Consider the following 16,981-nt stretch of genomic DNA (forward strand, 5'->3'; position numbering starts at 1 on the left):
AACTTTGTACCAATATGGAGTGATACAATTGACAAATAATATGTGAGTTGAAGTTTGATTATCAAGTTTTAATAAATTTGTTATATGAGGAATATAATCAATAACCACGCCTTTTAAGTATGTTGTTAGGATAGAGGTGGGTATATAAATGTTCAAACCCGCAAATAGTGTATTTCACTTACAAATCAAGCAAGATAGGACCAACTAAAATGTTAGTGTATTTAAATAGGAACTTATTTGATTTGGTTCGTTTGATCCATGAGTTAAATGGATATGATTCGTGGGCTAACGAGTCAGGCTATATACCAACTTTTTTTATAAAAAAAAAAATATTATTAACTACGTAGTATTTTAGACTTTAATTTACTTAAGATTATTTTGTGTGTGATTAAGATCGTTACGTATATTTTTTGTAATGGGAGATAAAAGATTATTAAGTATTTGAATAATTACTACTTATTGTTTAGTATATATTGACCTCTTTCTTATTATTTAAATATTTATAATTTCTTGATACAAAAAGTTAGAGATATTAGTTTTTTATGCTTTATTTGATGTTTGAGTTATGTAGTTGAAGTTTTCTTTTAAATTTTACTATTTCAAAACTTTATTTATAAGAGAACTACATTTACTTTACATAGAAAAGAATAACGAGAGTTCAAATCTATTCAATTACCGTGATTGAAAATGAATCCAAAAACATATTGGATGAGTTTTTCACGTCTGAAACTATCAGTTGTTGCTTTCGTATTATTTTTGCTGTTGAATGCCATAAATTGTGTTCTCAACTCATTTCCAAACATGCATGCACTAACTCTTTGAGATTACAAGTTGAATGTGATAAACTTAGTAAGTTTGATTCTTCCTTACCAACTACTGTTAATTATAATAATAACTGTAATTATTACCATTTTTTGTTGGACATAACTGAAGTTATTACTTATACGAAAAAAGAAATAATACACAAAATAAGATATAAATTTATAAAAAATTAGAAAATGATAAGTCAAACTAATTATTATAAATTTTTTCTACCAAATAAATTATATGAAAATACAAAATATTATGATTATTGATAAGAAATGTGTTGAATTATTTGACGAAATCATCATTCAATTGAATAAAAATGTCTATTTATTTTATTCATAGATAGACAGATGTATTCATTGGTGGTGTGGGCCTTAATCAGCCCACTATAGACCCAAATCACTACCCTCGTTTAATTATTAAAAAATCATATTTTCCAATATTTGATGATATATATATTTCTAAAATAAAATTGTCTCTGGATTTCTGTACCAATGGAGCGACAAGCGAGAGCCTTGTGAAGGTGGGCGCGATGGTGATGAAACCCAATGCATCGGAATTCTCCGCCGTCGAGTACTCAACTACTATTTTCTTCATATAACCAAATTCTCATTGTTACTTTTGTTTTTGTGACGCTTTAGATACAATACAATGCTTATGAAGGATTTGAGACTGGATAGTTGATTTGAATTTTGATGTAATTTTCAGAATTTAGGTTTCCATACAAAGAGGACAGACAGTTCCCGCGTCTTTGGAGTAATATGTTTCTTACCGATGGATCCGCGTCATGCACAAGTTACAAAAACTAGCTTTTGCGTTTCTCAAATCTAGATGTGAACAAAATTTTGAGACTTGACTTAGAGATCCACATCTAAACACACACTTCACCAGGTATGTCAATAATTCCTGTAGACTTTATTTTTTACATAATTCATTTTTGTGTATTATTATTTGATGAATCATGTGTTGCATTGATTATTTCTTTATTTATTTTATGAAAAACAAATAAATAATCCAAAGAATACAAATTTAAAACTTAATTTATTATTGACTCTTACTCTATCTCATTCATATATGGTCATTCATATCTACCTAGTTAAATAAATCATTAATATTACTGTGTATCAATTGACACTAATTAATCTAACTTAACTAACATTTTGAATTTGAATTTTAAGTATAGAGTTATATTAAATTCTTAAAGTGAGAGCTTTTTTTCGATCATAATTGTTTTACTACAATCGAGCTCAAATAAAATTTTCTCTCATTAATGTTACTTGCGAACTAACAAAAAAAATTATTGATAAATTCTCGTATCAATTAATAAGTGACACATTTCTCTTAAATTATCATTTTATAATATTAATAGATAATTAAATATTCTTTTAATTATACTTTTAGCCATTATAATTTCAAGTAATTTTTTTTCTTTGCATGATGCATGTTTTTATGATATTATTTGGAATGAATATAAATATTTACTTACTATCTCATTCAGTCCATTTTAATCTAGTTTTCTTTCAATCACTCTCTTTCTTTTTTCATCATATCATTAGTCATATCTATTACCTTTTTTTCTTCATGTCTCTCTTCTATATGTTTTTTCTTTTAAACCTCTCTTTTTCATCACATCACTTGTATTGTTTTTTTTTTTTTCTTTTCTTCCTATTTGTCTCTACTATTTTTGTATCCCTCTCTTTTTTATCATATCACTTGCCACATCTAGTTTTTTTCCTTTTTCTTTTCTTAACTTTCTTTTTTATTCATCCTAGTCCAACCTATTAATTGAGGCGTGTTATTAATTTTTCCAAATATTATACCGTCATTTTAGTAAAACTAACTTTTTTCACTTTAACTATTGTTTTTTTAAAAGCTAAATTTTAGCAAAACTAACTTATTTCACTTTAACTTTTGTTTTTTTAAAAGTTAATGTTAATGGTTAATTTGTTAGTGGGAGGAATTCTAATTCATGACTTCTCTCTCCCTTCTCCTTTCAACCACTTTAACTATTTTTTTATAATATTAATTGTTGATTTTATTTTAAATTTTTATAAATTAATTTGAGTTATAGCGTTAATATCATTTTTTTGACATTTTCTATATGAATTTGCTAATGTAAAGTTTTTGAAGTACGTTAACAAGTAATAATTAAATATTATCTTAAAATATGTTCATGGTAAGAGTCAAGTACTCCAAAGTACTTACAAACCCTATCCTCATCTTTAATTTCTCTCCCTCTAAAAGGTATGAAATAAAAGAACAAAACAAAAATGCAGTTCTACAGATACTTTCAGTGTCATTTTCCAATTTAGATTTCACCTTGATAATCTACATAAGAAAAATTTTCATTAAAGGCTAACAAAAAATTACCAAGATCAAACTTAAATTCTAGCTGAAAAACACTAGAGCTAAATCTAATTTTTATTCGCAATAAAATGATATTTTTATTCTACCTTACATTAAATATTCGAACAATATTTTTACTCCATTCAATGTCATTCTATTTTGTTTCACTCCGCGACATTCCAATCTAATCCACTCCAATATTGATTTTTGATGGGAAAAATACGTATTTTCCAATTTCAAACGTCATGACGCCAAATGATACAGATCTGAGACACTATTGGCATGCAATGTCTCTAGCAAGTTCTTTCAGAGGTTTTTGCGTATGAAAGGCTAAATCAAATTACAACCCAATATCGTATAATTTAGGCAAACGTCAAATTTGGTCCCCTAATTTATCTTCAGTTTTGGATTTGGTACCCCAGTAATTTAATTTACAAATTTGGTCCTCCTATTTTGTAAAATGTTGGTCTCCCAAGTCACAATTGAACTTTGACCGTTAATAAGTTAATAAGTGATGCTGACGATCACGTGTCACGTTTTTATTAGATGATGACTGCTACGTGTCATGTTCTAATTAATCAATGAAAACAACAATTCATTTCTTTTATGGAGTTGACATCCAATCAGAACATGACACGTGACAGTCATCATCCAATAAGAACGTGACACGTGACAGTCAACATCACTTGTTAACGATCAACGTCCAATTGTGGCCTAGGGGACCAACATTGAACGGTTTTACAAAATAGGGGGACCAAATTCAAAACTAGAGATAAATTGGAGATCAAATTTGTAATTTTGCCTATATTTTATCCTCAAATTTTTTCACGCCAACAACACGGTGTCATTATCGGTGAATAGAAACTCTAGATCATTCCCTACCTCTATCAGTAAAAAAGAAAGAATAAAGTGTCTACTGCTTATAAATAAGTCAAAATACTTTACAAAACGTCCAAGTCAGAACAAGGACCAGAGGAGAAGAGAGACAGAATCTACACTAAATAATTACATAAACACGTCCTCCACTTCCAAAGGAAACAGGATGAGTGCTCAAACCAAATAGACATGACAAACATTTCCAAACTAGTCTCTGTCCATGAAAGTAGAAAGACTACAGCTTACTACTAGATAACTTTGTATGTGTTTGTCTGGCCCCTACCCAGGATTAGAAAAGCAAGATCTTAAGTACATCCATTATAGATCTAACTCATTTTATGCTTTATATACTATCACACTATTACCTACGACGGCGTTTAGTATCCACCTGCAATTCCAGGCAAAACATAGATGTTAATACATCAACCGTTCCTTTTTTCAGCAGAAACTTCACATTAAAATTGCACTCTTACGTAAATCCTTGTAATGAGCAATAGCACTTCAACCATAGATGTTAATGCATATGAAAAAGAATCCAGACATATCTACATTATTCAGGTTGTCCAAACTGACAATTCTTATGTATAATATCATGGCAGATTTTCATAAATATGTAGCACAAATAAAATGCTAGCCCTGTTTGTTAAGCATTCAAGCAATTCAAAATGAAGTTTCAAATTCTTGAATAGGCAGTATAACAATAAAGATACGAAATACTGAATGCATGACTGTCACAATCAGCTTTTGTTATTCATATTTGTAACTGTTGATAGAATCTTATCCTCAATAAGTAACTCCCCGCACATACAAATTGAACCAACTGATAATGCATCTGACGAAGAATCACAGAATGTTCAAGATATAATCATTTGACAATGGAATAGGATTTAACACACCAATAGATAATAGATGAGGATATCAACTTCTGCCTCAGCAAGTGAATTCAAATTGTATTAAATTCTTAAAAAGTGAAAATAAGCTCACATTATCAAACAACATTATTTAAAATACCTTTGTATCTGAGTGTCTAGAAGCAGAATGAGAGTTTTGCAACTTTTTTTGACCTTCAGCAGAGCAATTTTCACAAAAGAAGTGGTCAAGTCTTTTGGCTTCTTCCACAGTCATGTCTATACATGCAGGATGGAACCTGAATACATAAAATATTATGCTGAAGACTGCATTCACTCAAAGCCTGATATGCACAAAATAATAGCACATGTTGCAAAACAGGTTATTTTAAACATACAAATCCTCCTTGAAAAAGGTACCAAAGCCAACAAATCTTCTGTTTATCATGATTTATCTAACAAATTAATGGCTGAAATAGATCTTAAAAGTCCATTCTTAAAACTGGCTTTCTACTAAACCTTAACAAAATTAGTATGCCACCCATAAAAAATAAGTTAAAAGTCTCAACATTCACAAAGCATATCTTCAGTTAGTTTTATGACAAGGATATGAAAATCGCTATGAATAAAATTGATTACTAAGCTTCAAGGATTTTAATTCAGTTGTTCCATGAACTTATTACTTGATCAAGATTTTAACAATTTGGGATAGCCATGAAAGTCAAGTTCATCACACCATACAATCTATAATGCTATTCCTTAATTAGTCCATGGATGTGCTACTATTTAAATTGCCACAGGAATAATTATACAGCTGAATCCCCTCCTGGAATAAGAGAGGGATTCCATCCCAAATGTAATACTAATCCTCTAAATCTTCTCCTATATCTCAGATCTTCCTTATCCATATATTTTCCATTCAAGCCATAGTTAACAATCTTGGAAAGCAGTTACGCTATAGCAGGATTGCAATGGCTGCTATTTTAAATATTATATTACAAACTAAATAATTTATACTACACATATAAATACTGAAAACAAACAAAAAAATTAATGAAATTCATGATAAATAACAAGTTACAGTTTATACACACAATCACCATTAATTCAGATTCTAGGAGCAACAAAAACATAGTAATGAAGTCAAAAAATGAAAGATGATAGCGAAATAATAGAAAAAGAACATAACAAATTAGATTAAAAATTAGCAGAATGTGAACTAGGAAGTTTAAGTGAAGAAGAAGAAAGAATGGAACACAGGAAAAAACATAGTCCTATAAAGTGTGAAGGAACAAAAGTCAAAACATAGGTAACTTAGTTCTCTTTGAGTTACAATCCAGATGTCCATAACCCACACAAAAAGGAGTTGCACAACATTTAAATGCATGCAACAATGCATGAATACAAGTATATGCACATAAACAAGTACTGTATAAGAAAAATTGGAAAGAAGGGCAGGGGAGAAGTTAAATAACACAGCCTAGACAGAAGCAAAATATGCAAGGATGAACAAAACCAGAACAACAAATCACCAATACATAAAATAGTCAAACGCAGAGGCTGTTCTGTTATTGGAAAAATGATGCATGCATAGTTGGTGCTGACTTAAAATACTTGGTTTCTTCAAATGAAACCAGAAGAAAAGAGAAAAAACATGAATAAAAAACTGATATTTCCATCAGGATGATGCAAGATATCTACAGAACTGAACATACCAGAGTCCAGAAACATAAAACAAAACAACAGGGCAGACACGGAATAAATTAAAGATTAATATCACCTTACATATTCAACTTACCAGTCAGTGCAGCCCTCACATTGGACCATTAGGTCATCAGGGTTGTAAGGCATCTCACATTTACAATACCTGCAATGAAAATTTTAAACAACTTACATCACACAAGTCAGAATCTAGATAAGATCCCACAGCTTCTCGATTCTAAAAAAAAGCTACTACTTACCATTTTCCAACTGAACAAACAAATAAAAATCCTAATAACATATTAGGCACTACATATTTTAGAACAATCACAGTAACCTGAGCCATTAACCAAAACACACTCGAAATTAATTGCTAATCATATATGGCTGCTGAATAAAATAAAGACACAAATTCCATTCCAAAACGAAATTCTACCAAAAACAAAAACAATTTATATTTCGAATTTAGCGCAGCAGAGATTATAAGAGAATCTACCAAAAACAAGAACAATATATATTTCAAATTTAGCGCAGCAAAGACTATAACAGAAAAAAAAAATATCTATATCTCGGAGTAGTGATGGACTCACACAGCAACTCTATCAGGATTGAAGGCGCCGGTGGAGGAATTGTACTCAAAACGACAGAAGAAATCGTCGTTTCCGACAGCATCGAGCTTCGTGTAGCTCTTGAAGCTGTGGACCGTACACTTGGCTTCGATTGTGTCGGCGCTCTGAACATCGAAGTGATCGGAGAGGAAAACCTCCTTGGAGCCATGAAACTGGCGGCGGCCGCCGATTGACTCCTCCGGCCGGTAGTACCACCGGACGTGAATCTTCACGTTGGAGCCGCGCGCGTCGGCTTCGATCCGCTCGATCCTCGCCACGTACGACGGTTTCGACAGATCGGAGGGCCGCATGAGCACGCAATCGCCAGCTGAGAGACAAGAACGAAACGCGCGTTTCGATTTAGGACAATCAAACAGAGAGAGCACAAAACAGAATTCATCTCTTTTTTTTTAATTTTTGGCCGAGAAAGCGAGTGAATGCGTTTACCTCTAATGGTTTTGCTTATGTGTTTGACTGAGTATGACTCTAGGGTTCGTCTTGGAGCCTTCGGTTTGGCCATGGAATGGAAGCACACGCTATGGAGAAGATTGAGGATGAAAAAAAAAATACAGATTTTTTTATTTTTTTTATATGACAATTGTGTATTACACTTTTTGTTTCAGTGCTTCGCTGAACAGGGTGAAATGGTGGGCCGACGTTGTTATCAACGTTCATTGACCTGCAGGTACACCGTACACAGAATGGACCAGAAACTTTTAGTACAGTATTTTGTACTTTTTTGGTCTTTATTATAAGAAAAAAAATAATTTCATACCTAAGAAACAAATTTTTTAAGAAAATTAAAAAAATTATTTATTTTCTTAAAAAATAGTAAGTTTATTAAATTATGGTAATCTCAAAACAAAAATAATGTTTTTAAATTATCCTTTATTAAAAAATTTTATCAAGCATAATTTAGTCTTTAATTCTATTAAATAAAGAGTATCTTAAAAATAATTTTAACAAGATAAAATTAGTTAATTTTTATTTATATTTAAGAAAAAAATTAATTTTTATTGTTTATACTTGGGATCAAAGAAAATAATTTTGTATTACTCTGGTCTCAAATATAAATAAAAATAATTAATTACATACTTATTAAAAAAATAAATTAAATTTATTAAATTATGTTAATTTTAAATAACAAAGAAACTATTTTTTTATTGAAATTTAATATTAAATATAAAATTCTTGTTAAATAAAAAATATTAAGAAGACTGTCTCACTAAAAATGATAAAATTAATGGAATATGTTTATATTTATAGTTGAGACTGGAGTAATAATTTGTAATATTTTTTCTCTTTCTTACAACAAAGTTAGGGATGGAATGGCACAATATGGTAATGATTTGTAAGTAGAAGGAATGGGATGGACCTAACAAAAATGGAATGGGATGTAGGACATTCCATGTGGCATTCGGTTATAATGTATCGCGTAATACTCTTGAGTGTGCTTTACACATCACGGAACGGAAGCGTGGATCGTTCCGGTAAATTGAGGCTATTCCGCTTTGGGCACAAGATGCGATCTGTTCTGCTTTTTTCATTCCAAGTGCCAACTTTTTTTGCCTTCTTTGAAGGGGGTTTATTGAAGGAGAATTGTCAACCTGCATCTCATTTTTTGATAATTAGGTAGAAGGAAGAAAAAGACTGAGATTAAAAAAAAATAAAAAAATAGAGAGAAACTAATAGAAGGGATAAATAAAAGAAAAGCAAGAGAAGAAACGAAAGGAGTTTTAAAAACTAGCAGTGATTTATATAGGATAAATATTTATTTTATTTTATTAAATTTTATATAAACTATATTATAATTAAATACTTTTAAATTATAAATTATATTTTCTATTTATAATAAATAATTTAAAGTGTTATATGAATTTATTTTAATTATTACTTTTTTTTAAAAAGCCTTTAATTTTAATTTAAAAAATAAAAAAGAATAATACATGAAATGTTCCTTTAAAGAAAATAAGAGAGAATTCAATGGATATAACTGAGTTAAACACACACTAAGTTTAGTGAGAAAAACTTAAGTTTGATCCCCGCATAATGCATTCTTGGAGAGTAATAATAAACTTTTAGAATGACTAAACTTTGGACCGGAGATTAATTTCATAGTTGATGTAAAGGATTAAAACTTGTGATATTATGTAATTTTTTGCCTTATTTTGTAGCTTTGGTTATCATCATTTTCATTATTACTGTCATCGAGTCATTATCACTTTTATCTTGATTTTCATCTTATCATAATTGCTCTGACTATTTATCGATTATCATAAACCACCGACATCACTATTAATATTGTCTTTATTCCTACTACCGTCATCTCATTACATTGTCATCATCATTATTGTTATGACCCCAACTTTAGGAAAGACAAACATAAGCATAATTAATAGCTATATATGTCTTGTTAGAGAAAATTTGTCTTGTTATCCACCATATACCCACTTAAAAATTGTTGGTGAAATTTTTTTATATCCACATGTATCCATGGATATTTCTTAATAATTTTTTTCTTAGATTTGTAGTAACACATGGTGATGAGAAACGTGGCTTAAGGCACATTATTGTAAGGGACTGGAGTGTCCTTTCATATGCTAAAGGGAAGAGGAAAGCAAGCTTCTTCTCAACGTACGTTCAATCGGTTCATTTGCCATTATAACTTGTCTTGTTTGAGCATCATTTTGGCAAAAGAAAGAAAGACAATAAGCTTAACAAATTCTGGTACTATGATACCCGTCTTTCCCCCATTAATAATTGGATAGTAAAAATACTTGTACTGGTAACTTGTGATGACTTGTTAAAGATAGATATTTGATATTATGATATTTTATCTACGAATATTTGTGAGTGTAATTTTTTTTTGCCTAACATAATTTTTTTCCTATGATTACCTCTAATTAATCAGGGATGTTAAAACAAAATATTTTAGTAATAATATTTGTAAATATCACAAATTTGTTAGGTTTTATGGAAGTTATTATAAAGGTTTTTATTTTTAACGTGTAGTTCAATTTCTATGCAAGATTTTTACACTATTATTAATCAATAAAAAATTATAATAGGTATGATTTTCAAGTAATTTTTAAAAATTAATAAACTTACCTACGTAACATTTTTTAATCGGATGAGAGTGTAAATTTTATTCACATTGTATAAAATATTTTTTCTTTAAATTAATATTCCAATAAATGTCATTGTTCAATGTTTTTACTTATTTTTAAGTCACACTAACCTCATCGTGGATAGTAAAAAAATGTTAATAATATATTTTTATCAGCTGTTCTTTTCAAATATTTTTTTTAATATCACTTGAAACTTACAAGAGACTCTCGTTAAATGCGTGTTTCATTTTTATACAGTGGCTTTCGTTCTTAATTTAATAGACTTTGCAAAAAAATATTAACTAATAATAAACAATACATTACTAAAAACTCACACGAAACTCTCATTAAACTGTTTTCAAAGAGCCTTGACATAGTAAGATATATAAATTCAGGTATTTTTTTTTTATTAATAAAAGAAGTGCAACTAATCTGTTTTTTTAGTTTTGCAGTTTCATGGCAAGCTTTTTTTAGTACTTTGGTGTGAAGGTAGTTCATTGTGACGCAAATTGAAGCTGCTCCCAACACCAACAGTGATTTTGCACCAATCCCAAAGACAGGGCAACATTATGTAATGTAATGTCAACCCACCTCCACACTGCTCCCTCTCTCTCTCACTGCTTATTTCCCTTTCTCTCCTCACTCTTATCTCCTCTCCTTTCTTTTTCTCTTCATCTTTCTTCCCTTCTCCCCACCATACACACAACACAACACACATCCCTTTAATATATCAATGAAGCTATCTAGGTCCCACCTTCTGTCTTTCCTTTCTTTCTTTGTTCTCACTCACTCATTCTTGTTTCAGATTATGAGATGAACTATTGAACAGAAAACTGCTTCTCTCTCCTTGCTTTAATGTTGCACTTCCTTTCAAGTTCCAACCAAAGAGTAGCATATGTTATTGTTCTTGGGTTACTTATCCTCTGCAACCCGGTGTAAGTCTCTTCTCTTTGATGGGATACTCTTTCTTTTACTCCTGGTATTTGGTTTGTTTTCTGGAATTGAGTTCAGAAACCAAAGTTCGGTCCTCTCTGCATCTTTCTCTCTTTGAAATCATCATTGCTAAGACTACTTTACACGAATGTGGGCATGTTTAGTGGCTTTTATTTTAAACCTGCTTTGTTTTCTTTTTCATTTTATGCAAGTGAGTTTTGATTTTTTTTTTTCTTTTCTTTTCTTCTTTTTGAAGCTTAATTCTTATGTGTAATGCCTGGTAGGCCCGAGATTGAAGATCTGCAATGGAAGCATGACGTTGGTGACATACTAATTGTTATGTTACTGCATAAAAATTCTGTTCAGGAGGCATTCAACTTTTGCTTCAACTTTCATGATTGAACAATATGAAATTCCAAACTTTGCAGCACCCACCAATTCTGTGACTTCTAGGAATCAGAAAAGTTCAGACAATATTTGTCTCATTTGCTTAGCAAAATAGGTTGTGTGTATAAGTTTGCTGTTTTTACTTATAGGTAGCCGCCGCCCGTAATCTATCTTAGGATTTTTCAAACAGTGGGTTTTCCCACTGTCCTAAAATTATGGCAACTTACTATACGAGTTCAAGTAATGAAAGGAACGCAGTGCCTATGCTGTGTCTTAGGGAACCTTTGCCTAATTCATATCCCGAGACACCAGTTTTGCCGAGCAATATGACATTTTATATGAACTCTGGATCATATTCAGAAGCACTGTCTGGCAATTCTCAGCAGCAAAACAATTGCTTTGTGATTCCATCACCATCAGTAGGGGCTTCACATTCCACTCCTGAACAACAAGAAATCTTTGCCAATATTAGTGGGTTCCAAACTGGGTTTCATGATTTCAGTGCATGGAGGGAAGGTAGAAGTGAAATGTTAGTCAGACAACCTATGGATGGACAGAACTTACAAGGTCATGGATTATCTCTCAGCCTTGGAACCCATATACCCTCAGGAATTCATAGTTCAAGTTTTGATTCATTTTTGGGTACTAATCCTTCAATTTCGGGTAATGAGGCCTACCAAAATGATTCATCTAGAGATGAGGGTATGAGACATTCTGAAAATCTTCCACCTGGCTTACCTGAAGCTAATCAAGATTTGGCCAAAGCGGATTTTTCATTTCATGGAATGTCTGGTGTTGGAAAAACAGTTCCTAGCTCCAAATACCTCAAGACAGTGCAACTACTACTTGATGAAGTTGTTGACATCCGAAAAGCTATTAAAAGACCTGCTATGAAAAGTCATAGCACACATGAGAAATCTAAGAAGGACTCTAAGGAGGATGATGAGCAACTAGAAAACGACAGGCCTTCTGCAAATGGAGTGCCTAATTCTCAAGCTTCAACTGGTAAGACCTCTTGTGAGCTTTCACATGCTGAAAAACAAGATCTGCACCACAAGTTAACAAAGCTTTTGTCAATGTTGGACGAGGTAAGACATATTTATGTAGATTCCCATACTTTTGTAACTCCGATTTCTTCAAACAGTTGACCCTGACTATATATCTATAAAAGAAAATGTAGATTTTCTCAGAGTTATGAGTCGCTGTAACCTTCCCCAATTTGAATATTATAACTCCATCTCACCTGTGTTTATGTTCATGTGTGTCAGCATTTGTTAAATAAATGCATGCTAAACTATGATAACGGAAATTGACTTTCTTCCCCTGATAGAGCATAATTATGTTTGTTCTATCCTGTATATTAGTCATCATTTTAACAGTGGTTTAAGCACCTTAAAGCATGAAAAAGGAATATGTTGAAGTGATACAAGTGCAAATATTGGATCTATTTTGTTGATATTATCTTTTATGACTGATATCTATCTGAAAAAAACCCTCTCCTGGTATGTGATACTGAAAATAAGATGATATGGGTAGAACTAATTGTTATTTCCTCCTTTTTATCTTTGTATAGTTTCATGGATGGATCTAACTGGCACGCTAAAAGTAAAATTCACATTCACTGTTTTTGTTTTTGTGTAATTTAGTACATAAGATGATGTATCCGGTGCCAATTTTATAGTTAAATCCATAAAGTTGATAGAGCCTCCTAGACTAACATACATTCTGCTCTTCTTTGTAGCAACAATATAGTTTTAATGGCCCCCTGTCAATTGCTGTAGGTTGACAATAGGTATAAACAATATTATCAGCAGATGCAGACTGTAGTGTCATCATTTGATGTGATAGCAGGATGTGGAGCAGCTAAACCATACACAGCCCTTGCTCTGCAAACCATTTCATGCCATTTTCGGTGTTTGCGTGATGCAATCACTGGTCAAATCAGTGCAACACAAAAGAACCTTGGAGAGCAAGATGCTTCTGGAAGTAACAATGGAGTTGGAATGGCAAGACTAAAGTATGTGGACCAACAAATCCGACAACAGAGGGTTATTCAGCAGTTTGGCATGATGCAACATGCATGGAGACCACAAAGGGGGCTTCCAGAAAGCTCTGTTTCAATTCTTCGCGCTTGGCTTTTTGAGCATTTCCTTCATCCGTAAACCCTCGCATACCAACCTTGGTCTTTTTTTTTTTGTAAATTTTTGTAACTATTTTACCATGATCATTGTGGTTATTTAATCTAATTGGTATTTTCTATTTTTCATAGCTATCCAAAGGATTCTGATAAGATCATGCTAGCAAGACAGACAGGCTTGACCAGAAGTCAGGTAGAAAAACAACTTGAATATGATTTTAGCAACATGATAGATAGTGCTTTCTTGTGTTAATTATAAGATGAGAAAAAAAAGTGTTTTTTATTTTTTCATTTGTTGCTTGAAATTATTTTTTCAAAAGAACTCCAGAGGGTGATAGTTTTATTTGCAATGAACGCCTTTTTTTTTTTTGCTTGAATTAGGTGTCAAATTGGTTTATAAATGCTCGAGTGCGTCTATGGAAACCTATGATTGAAGAGATGTACAAGCAAGATAATTGTATTGCTGGCATGGACTCAAATTCTTCATCTGAAAATGTGTCCAAGGTAACAAAAAGTTATGTCAAGACCTCCAATGATGTGGGTGATGATTCGCAGCACTGTCAAAGTCCAATTGTGGCCGATACAAATCACAGTGGTGGACAAGCTAAGGACCTCAGACATGATCAGGCTCTTGATACAGAAATGATGGCATCCATTGGATTAGCTAGTCTCATAAATGGAGGTTATGGGGCTGAAACTGAACATAGGCGAAATTTGGATGATTGTGGTCTCTTCTCTAATGACACAGTTGTTCAGTCTGATGGAGCTACTAATAAGAGGTTTGTGTCAGTTGGTCCAACATGCCAAATGCCAGAGTCTGAGAGGTTCAAGTCAGGAAGTGGAGTGTCTCTAACATTGGGTTTGCAGCATTGTGAAGGAGGTAATTTTTTGCCTGGTAAGACCCATCTCAGTTTGGTTTCCATGAGGGAGGACGACATCTCCAAAGCGACCGCAGCTTCAACAGTTGGAGTAGAGACAACAGAACTTGAGTGCATTGGTGCTGGAAACCAACAACAAAGGTTAAATTCACCTCATATGCTACATGATTTTGAAGTATGATGATAATCTCTTGCAATCATTCCGTGGGAAGGAAAAGAGTGGTGAGTGCTGATGTTGGGACCATTTTACAGACAGTGAATCATAGAAGGAACTCAGTGGTCCCTCAAAGGATGATAGGACTGACAAAACAGTTGTATGATATCATGAAATTTATTGGGAAGATCTATCTTATGGTTAATGTGTAGAAGGAAACATGTATATTTAGGTCTATTTTGCTGTGAAGAAATCAAGAAACGTGAGAATGGTAAATAATAAATGGATTGGCTGATTATTGTATTAATGCTTGGAATTGAATATATTAAACATGAAACTTGCACACTGGACACGAACTGGCAGTCCAATGAAATATTATATTTAAATGAGAGTGGATTTGGTAGGTATAAAACTTGTGTGATTTTTTAATCTTTGCCGCCTTTGTTCTTAAGATAAAATTTTCATTGAATTAAACAAATTTGATACTTCCATTGATTATTTTTTATTTAAAAGTTAAAACCTTTAAGTTATCATTTTCTACTTTTTTATAAACTTGAATCAACTAAATTATTTTAAAACCTTTTTCTATTTAAAATTCATTAATCAAAACTTTAAATTTTACTTGAAATAAAAAAAAAATCTCAATTTTGTCCTCCTTAAACCCTAATCTCACATTCTATAATATCTTTCAAATTTTATCAAATATTTATTCAATTTTTAACTTCTAAACATTTAAAGTTATATCATATCTCAAATCTATTATAGATAGATCGTCAAATGCTTAGAAAATGAGAATTTGAGAACTTTAAATAGAATTTTTTTTTGCAGAGGAGTGGAATTTGCTTGGTTTTAAAAATAAAGGAATTAATTTACTAAAAAAGCTTTAGAGGATCAAAATTGCACAAAATACAAATTAAAGGAATGAAAGATAAAGTTAAAATAAAAGAAAACTTCATGGCAAGACAAGAATTATATATTACATGTCCATGACAATCATTGAATTGGGATGGTATCCAATATGGGAAGAAATAATATGTTTATTCCAATTTCTCCAGTAGTGGCAAGGAAAAACAATGGCAAAAAGGATTACACCGAATCATAATTTTTTTATTTCAATTATCTACACTGATACAAACAAACCGCATAAAAGCGTGACACACTTTTGCTTTAATAATAAAATTGGCTTAAATATATATACACATGGGCATAGGAAGATGGGATCGATGTGGGAAAAATGTAGAGTGATCATATGGAATTTCAGCTACAAAATTGAAGTTCTACACGTTGACGTATGGGGTAGTTAATTGAGTGCAACTTGGTGCCCTTCGGCATGGATAAGGAGCAAGGTTGAGCAATTCCTTTCTGTGCGAACGTTTCTTCCTTTTCTTTGTATCAGAATAATGTTCTGGTTTCTTCAAATCCTCCACGCAATGTACATCTTCCATGCAAACAAATGATCTTGATTTTCCCGAGTAATACCTTGACAATCCTCTCCTGTGCAAACAAAAGTCAAAATTTAAAATTAATTAAAATACATTTAATAGTTCAAAGGTTTTTTAAATTGCCATCATGCATGCTATGCACGTAATTAAAAAATTGTTAATTTTTGTAATAATTATTTTAAAAATCATATCTAATTAACTCTAAAGTGATTTTTAATTTATTTAGTGTGAAATTTTTTTGTACCAAGAGTGCATCAAAATTAAACTCTATACGAACAAATGAAAACAAACATGGACTTTTTTCTTTTTGTAGCTGAATGCTCTTACTTTGGTGGAAAGCTGGTTCCAAGTGAACCCATGTTTGATATCAAATTGTCAATTTCTTGCTCCATATTGCCGAGAGGGAAAGAAAGATAACCCAACGCTGAATTCTGATTGTGAGAAAAATGATGTGAGAATTTCATTCGTCAAGGATAGGGTTTGGTTTCGGGTTCAATAAATATGGGAAGGTTTTGAATAAATCTTCACCCATTATTATGTTTGGTGTTTATAGATACAGGGTTATGATCACATCCTTTGTCTACACTTCCTCTTGATCATTCAAGATGCTACTATTTTTTGGCTGAAGGCATGCATGCAAAGTTCTACCCTTCTTTCTCTTCATTTCTCATTTTAGCATGTTACCAGACCTCCTCTGACACGTGCAAATAAAAATATAGACCAATAAAGAATGGGTAAGAAGAGGAGGGTAATACAA

At 31.8% G+C, this 16,981-nt stretch overlaps 3 protein-coding genes across 4 annotated transcripts; 1 reads left to right on the forward strand and 2 right to left on the reverse strand.

Moving 5' to 3' along the window:
- Positions 1-1,233: 1,233 nt before the first annotated feature.
- Positions 1,234-15,132, forward strand: LOC100801522 (BEL1-like homeodomain protein 6). 2 transcript variants are annotated; one of them, XM_006577849.3, is made up of 9 exons: positions 1,234-1,380; positions 1,516-1,698; positions 9,710-9,820; positions 10,746-10,869; positions 11,099-11,228; positions 11,511-12,701; positions 13,395-13,771; positions 13,883-13,943; positions 14,132-15,132. In XM_006577849.3, exons 6-9 carry the CDS (start codon positions 11,829-11,831, stop codon positions 14,807-14,809), a joined length of 1,989 nt encoding a protein of 662 aa, XP_006577912.1. In that variant the 5' UTR covers positions 1,234-1,380; positions 1,516-1,698; positions 9,710-9,820; positions 10,746-10,869; positions 11,099-11,228; positions 11,511-11,828; the 3' UTR covers positions 14,810-15,132. The 2 variants fall into 2 exon arrangements, with proteins under 2 accessions (XP_006577912.1, XP_006577911.1); XM_006577848.4 differs by lacking the exons at positions 1,234-1,380; positions 1,516-1,698; positions 9,710-9,820; positions 10,746-10,869 and having other exon boundaries at positions 10,886-11,228; positions 11,483-12,701.
- Positions 4,238-7,715, reverse strand: LOC100526926 (uncharacterized). The gene is made up of 5 exons (NM_001249165.1): positions 7,634-7,715; positions 7,169-7,514; positions 6,676-6,744; positions 5,041-5,176; positions 4,238-4,417 (listed from the first exon to the last, which is right to left on the reverse strand). Exons 1-5 carry the CDS (start codon positions 7,704-7,706, stop codon positions 4,391-4,393), a joined length of 651 nt encoding a protein of 216 aa, NP_001236094.1. The 5' UTR covers positions 7,707-7,715; the 3' UTR covers positions 4,238-4,390.
- Positions 15,133-15,807: 675 nt separating the features above from the next.
- Positions 15,808-16,709, reverse strand: LOC121174758 (uncharacterized). The gene is made up of 2 exons (XM_041014732.1): positions 16,552-16,709; positions 15,808-16,276 (listed from the first exon to the last, which is right to left on the reverse strand). The coding sequence occupies exons 1-2, from the start codon at positions 16,686-16,688 to the stop codon at positions 16,060-16,062; spliced, it is 354 nt and encodes a 117-aa protein (XP_040870666.1). The 5' UTR covers positions 16,689-16,709; the 3' UTR covers positions 15,808-16,059.
- Between the last annotated feature and the right edge of the window lie 272 nt (positions 16,710-16,981).

This window comes from Glycine max, chromosome 4 (genome assembly GCF_000004515.6).
Source record: "Glycine max cultivar Williams 82 chromosome 4, Glycine_max_v4.0, whole genome shotgun sequence".
NCBI lineage: Eukaryota > Viridiplantae > Streptophyta > Magnoliopsida > Fabales > Fabaceae > Glycine > Glycine max.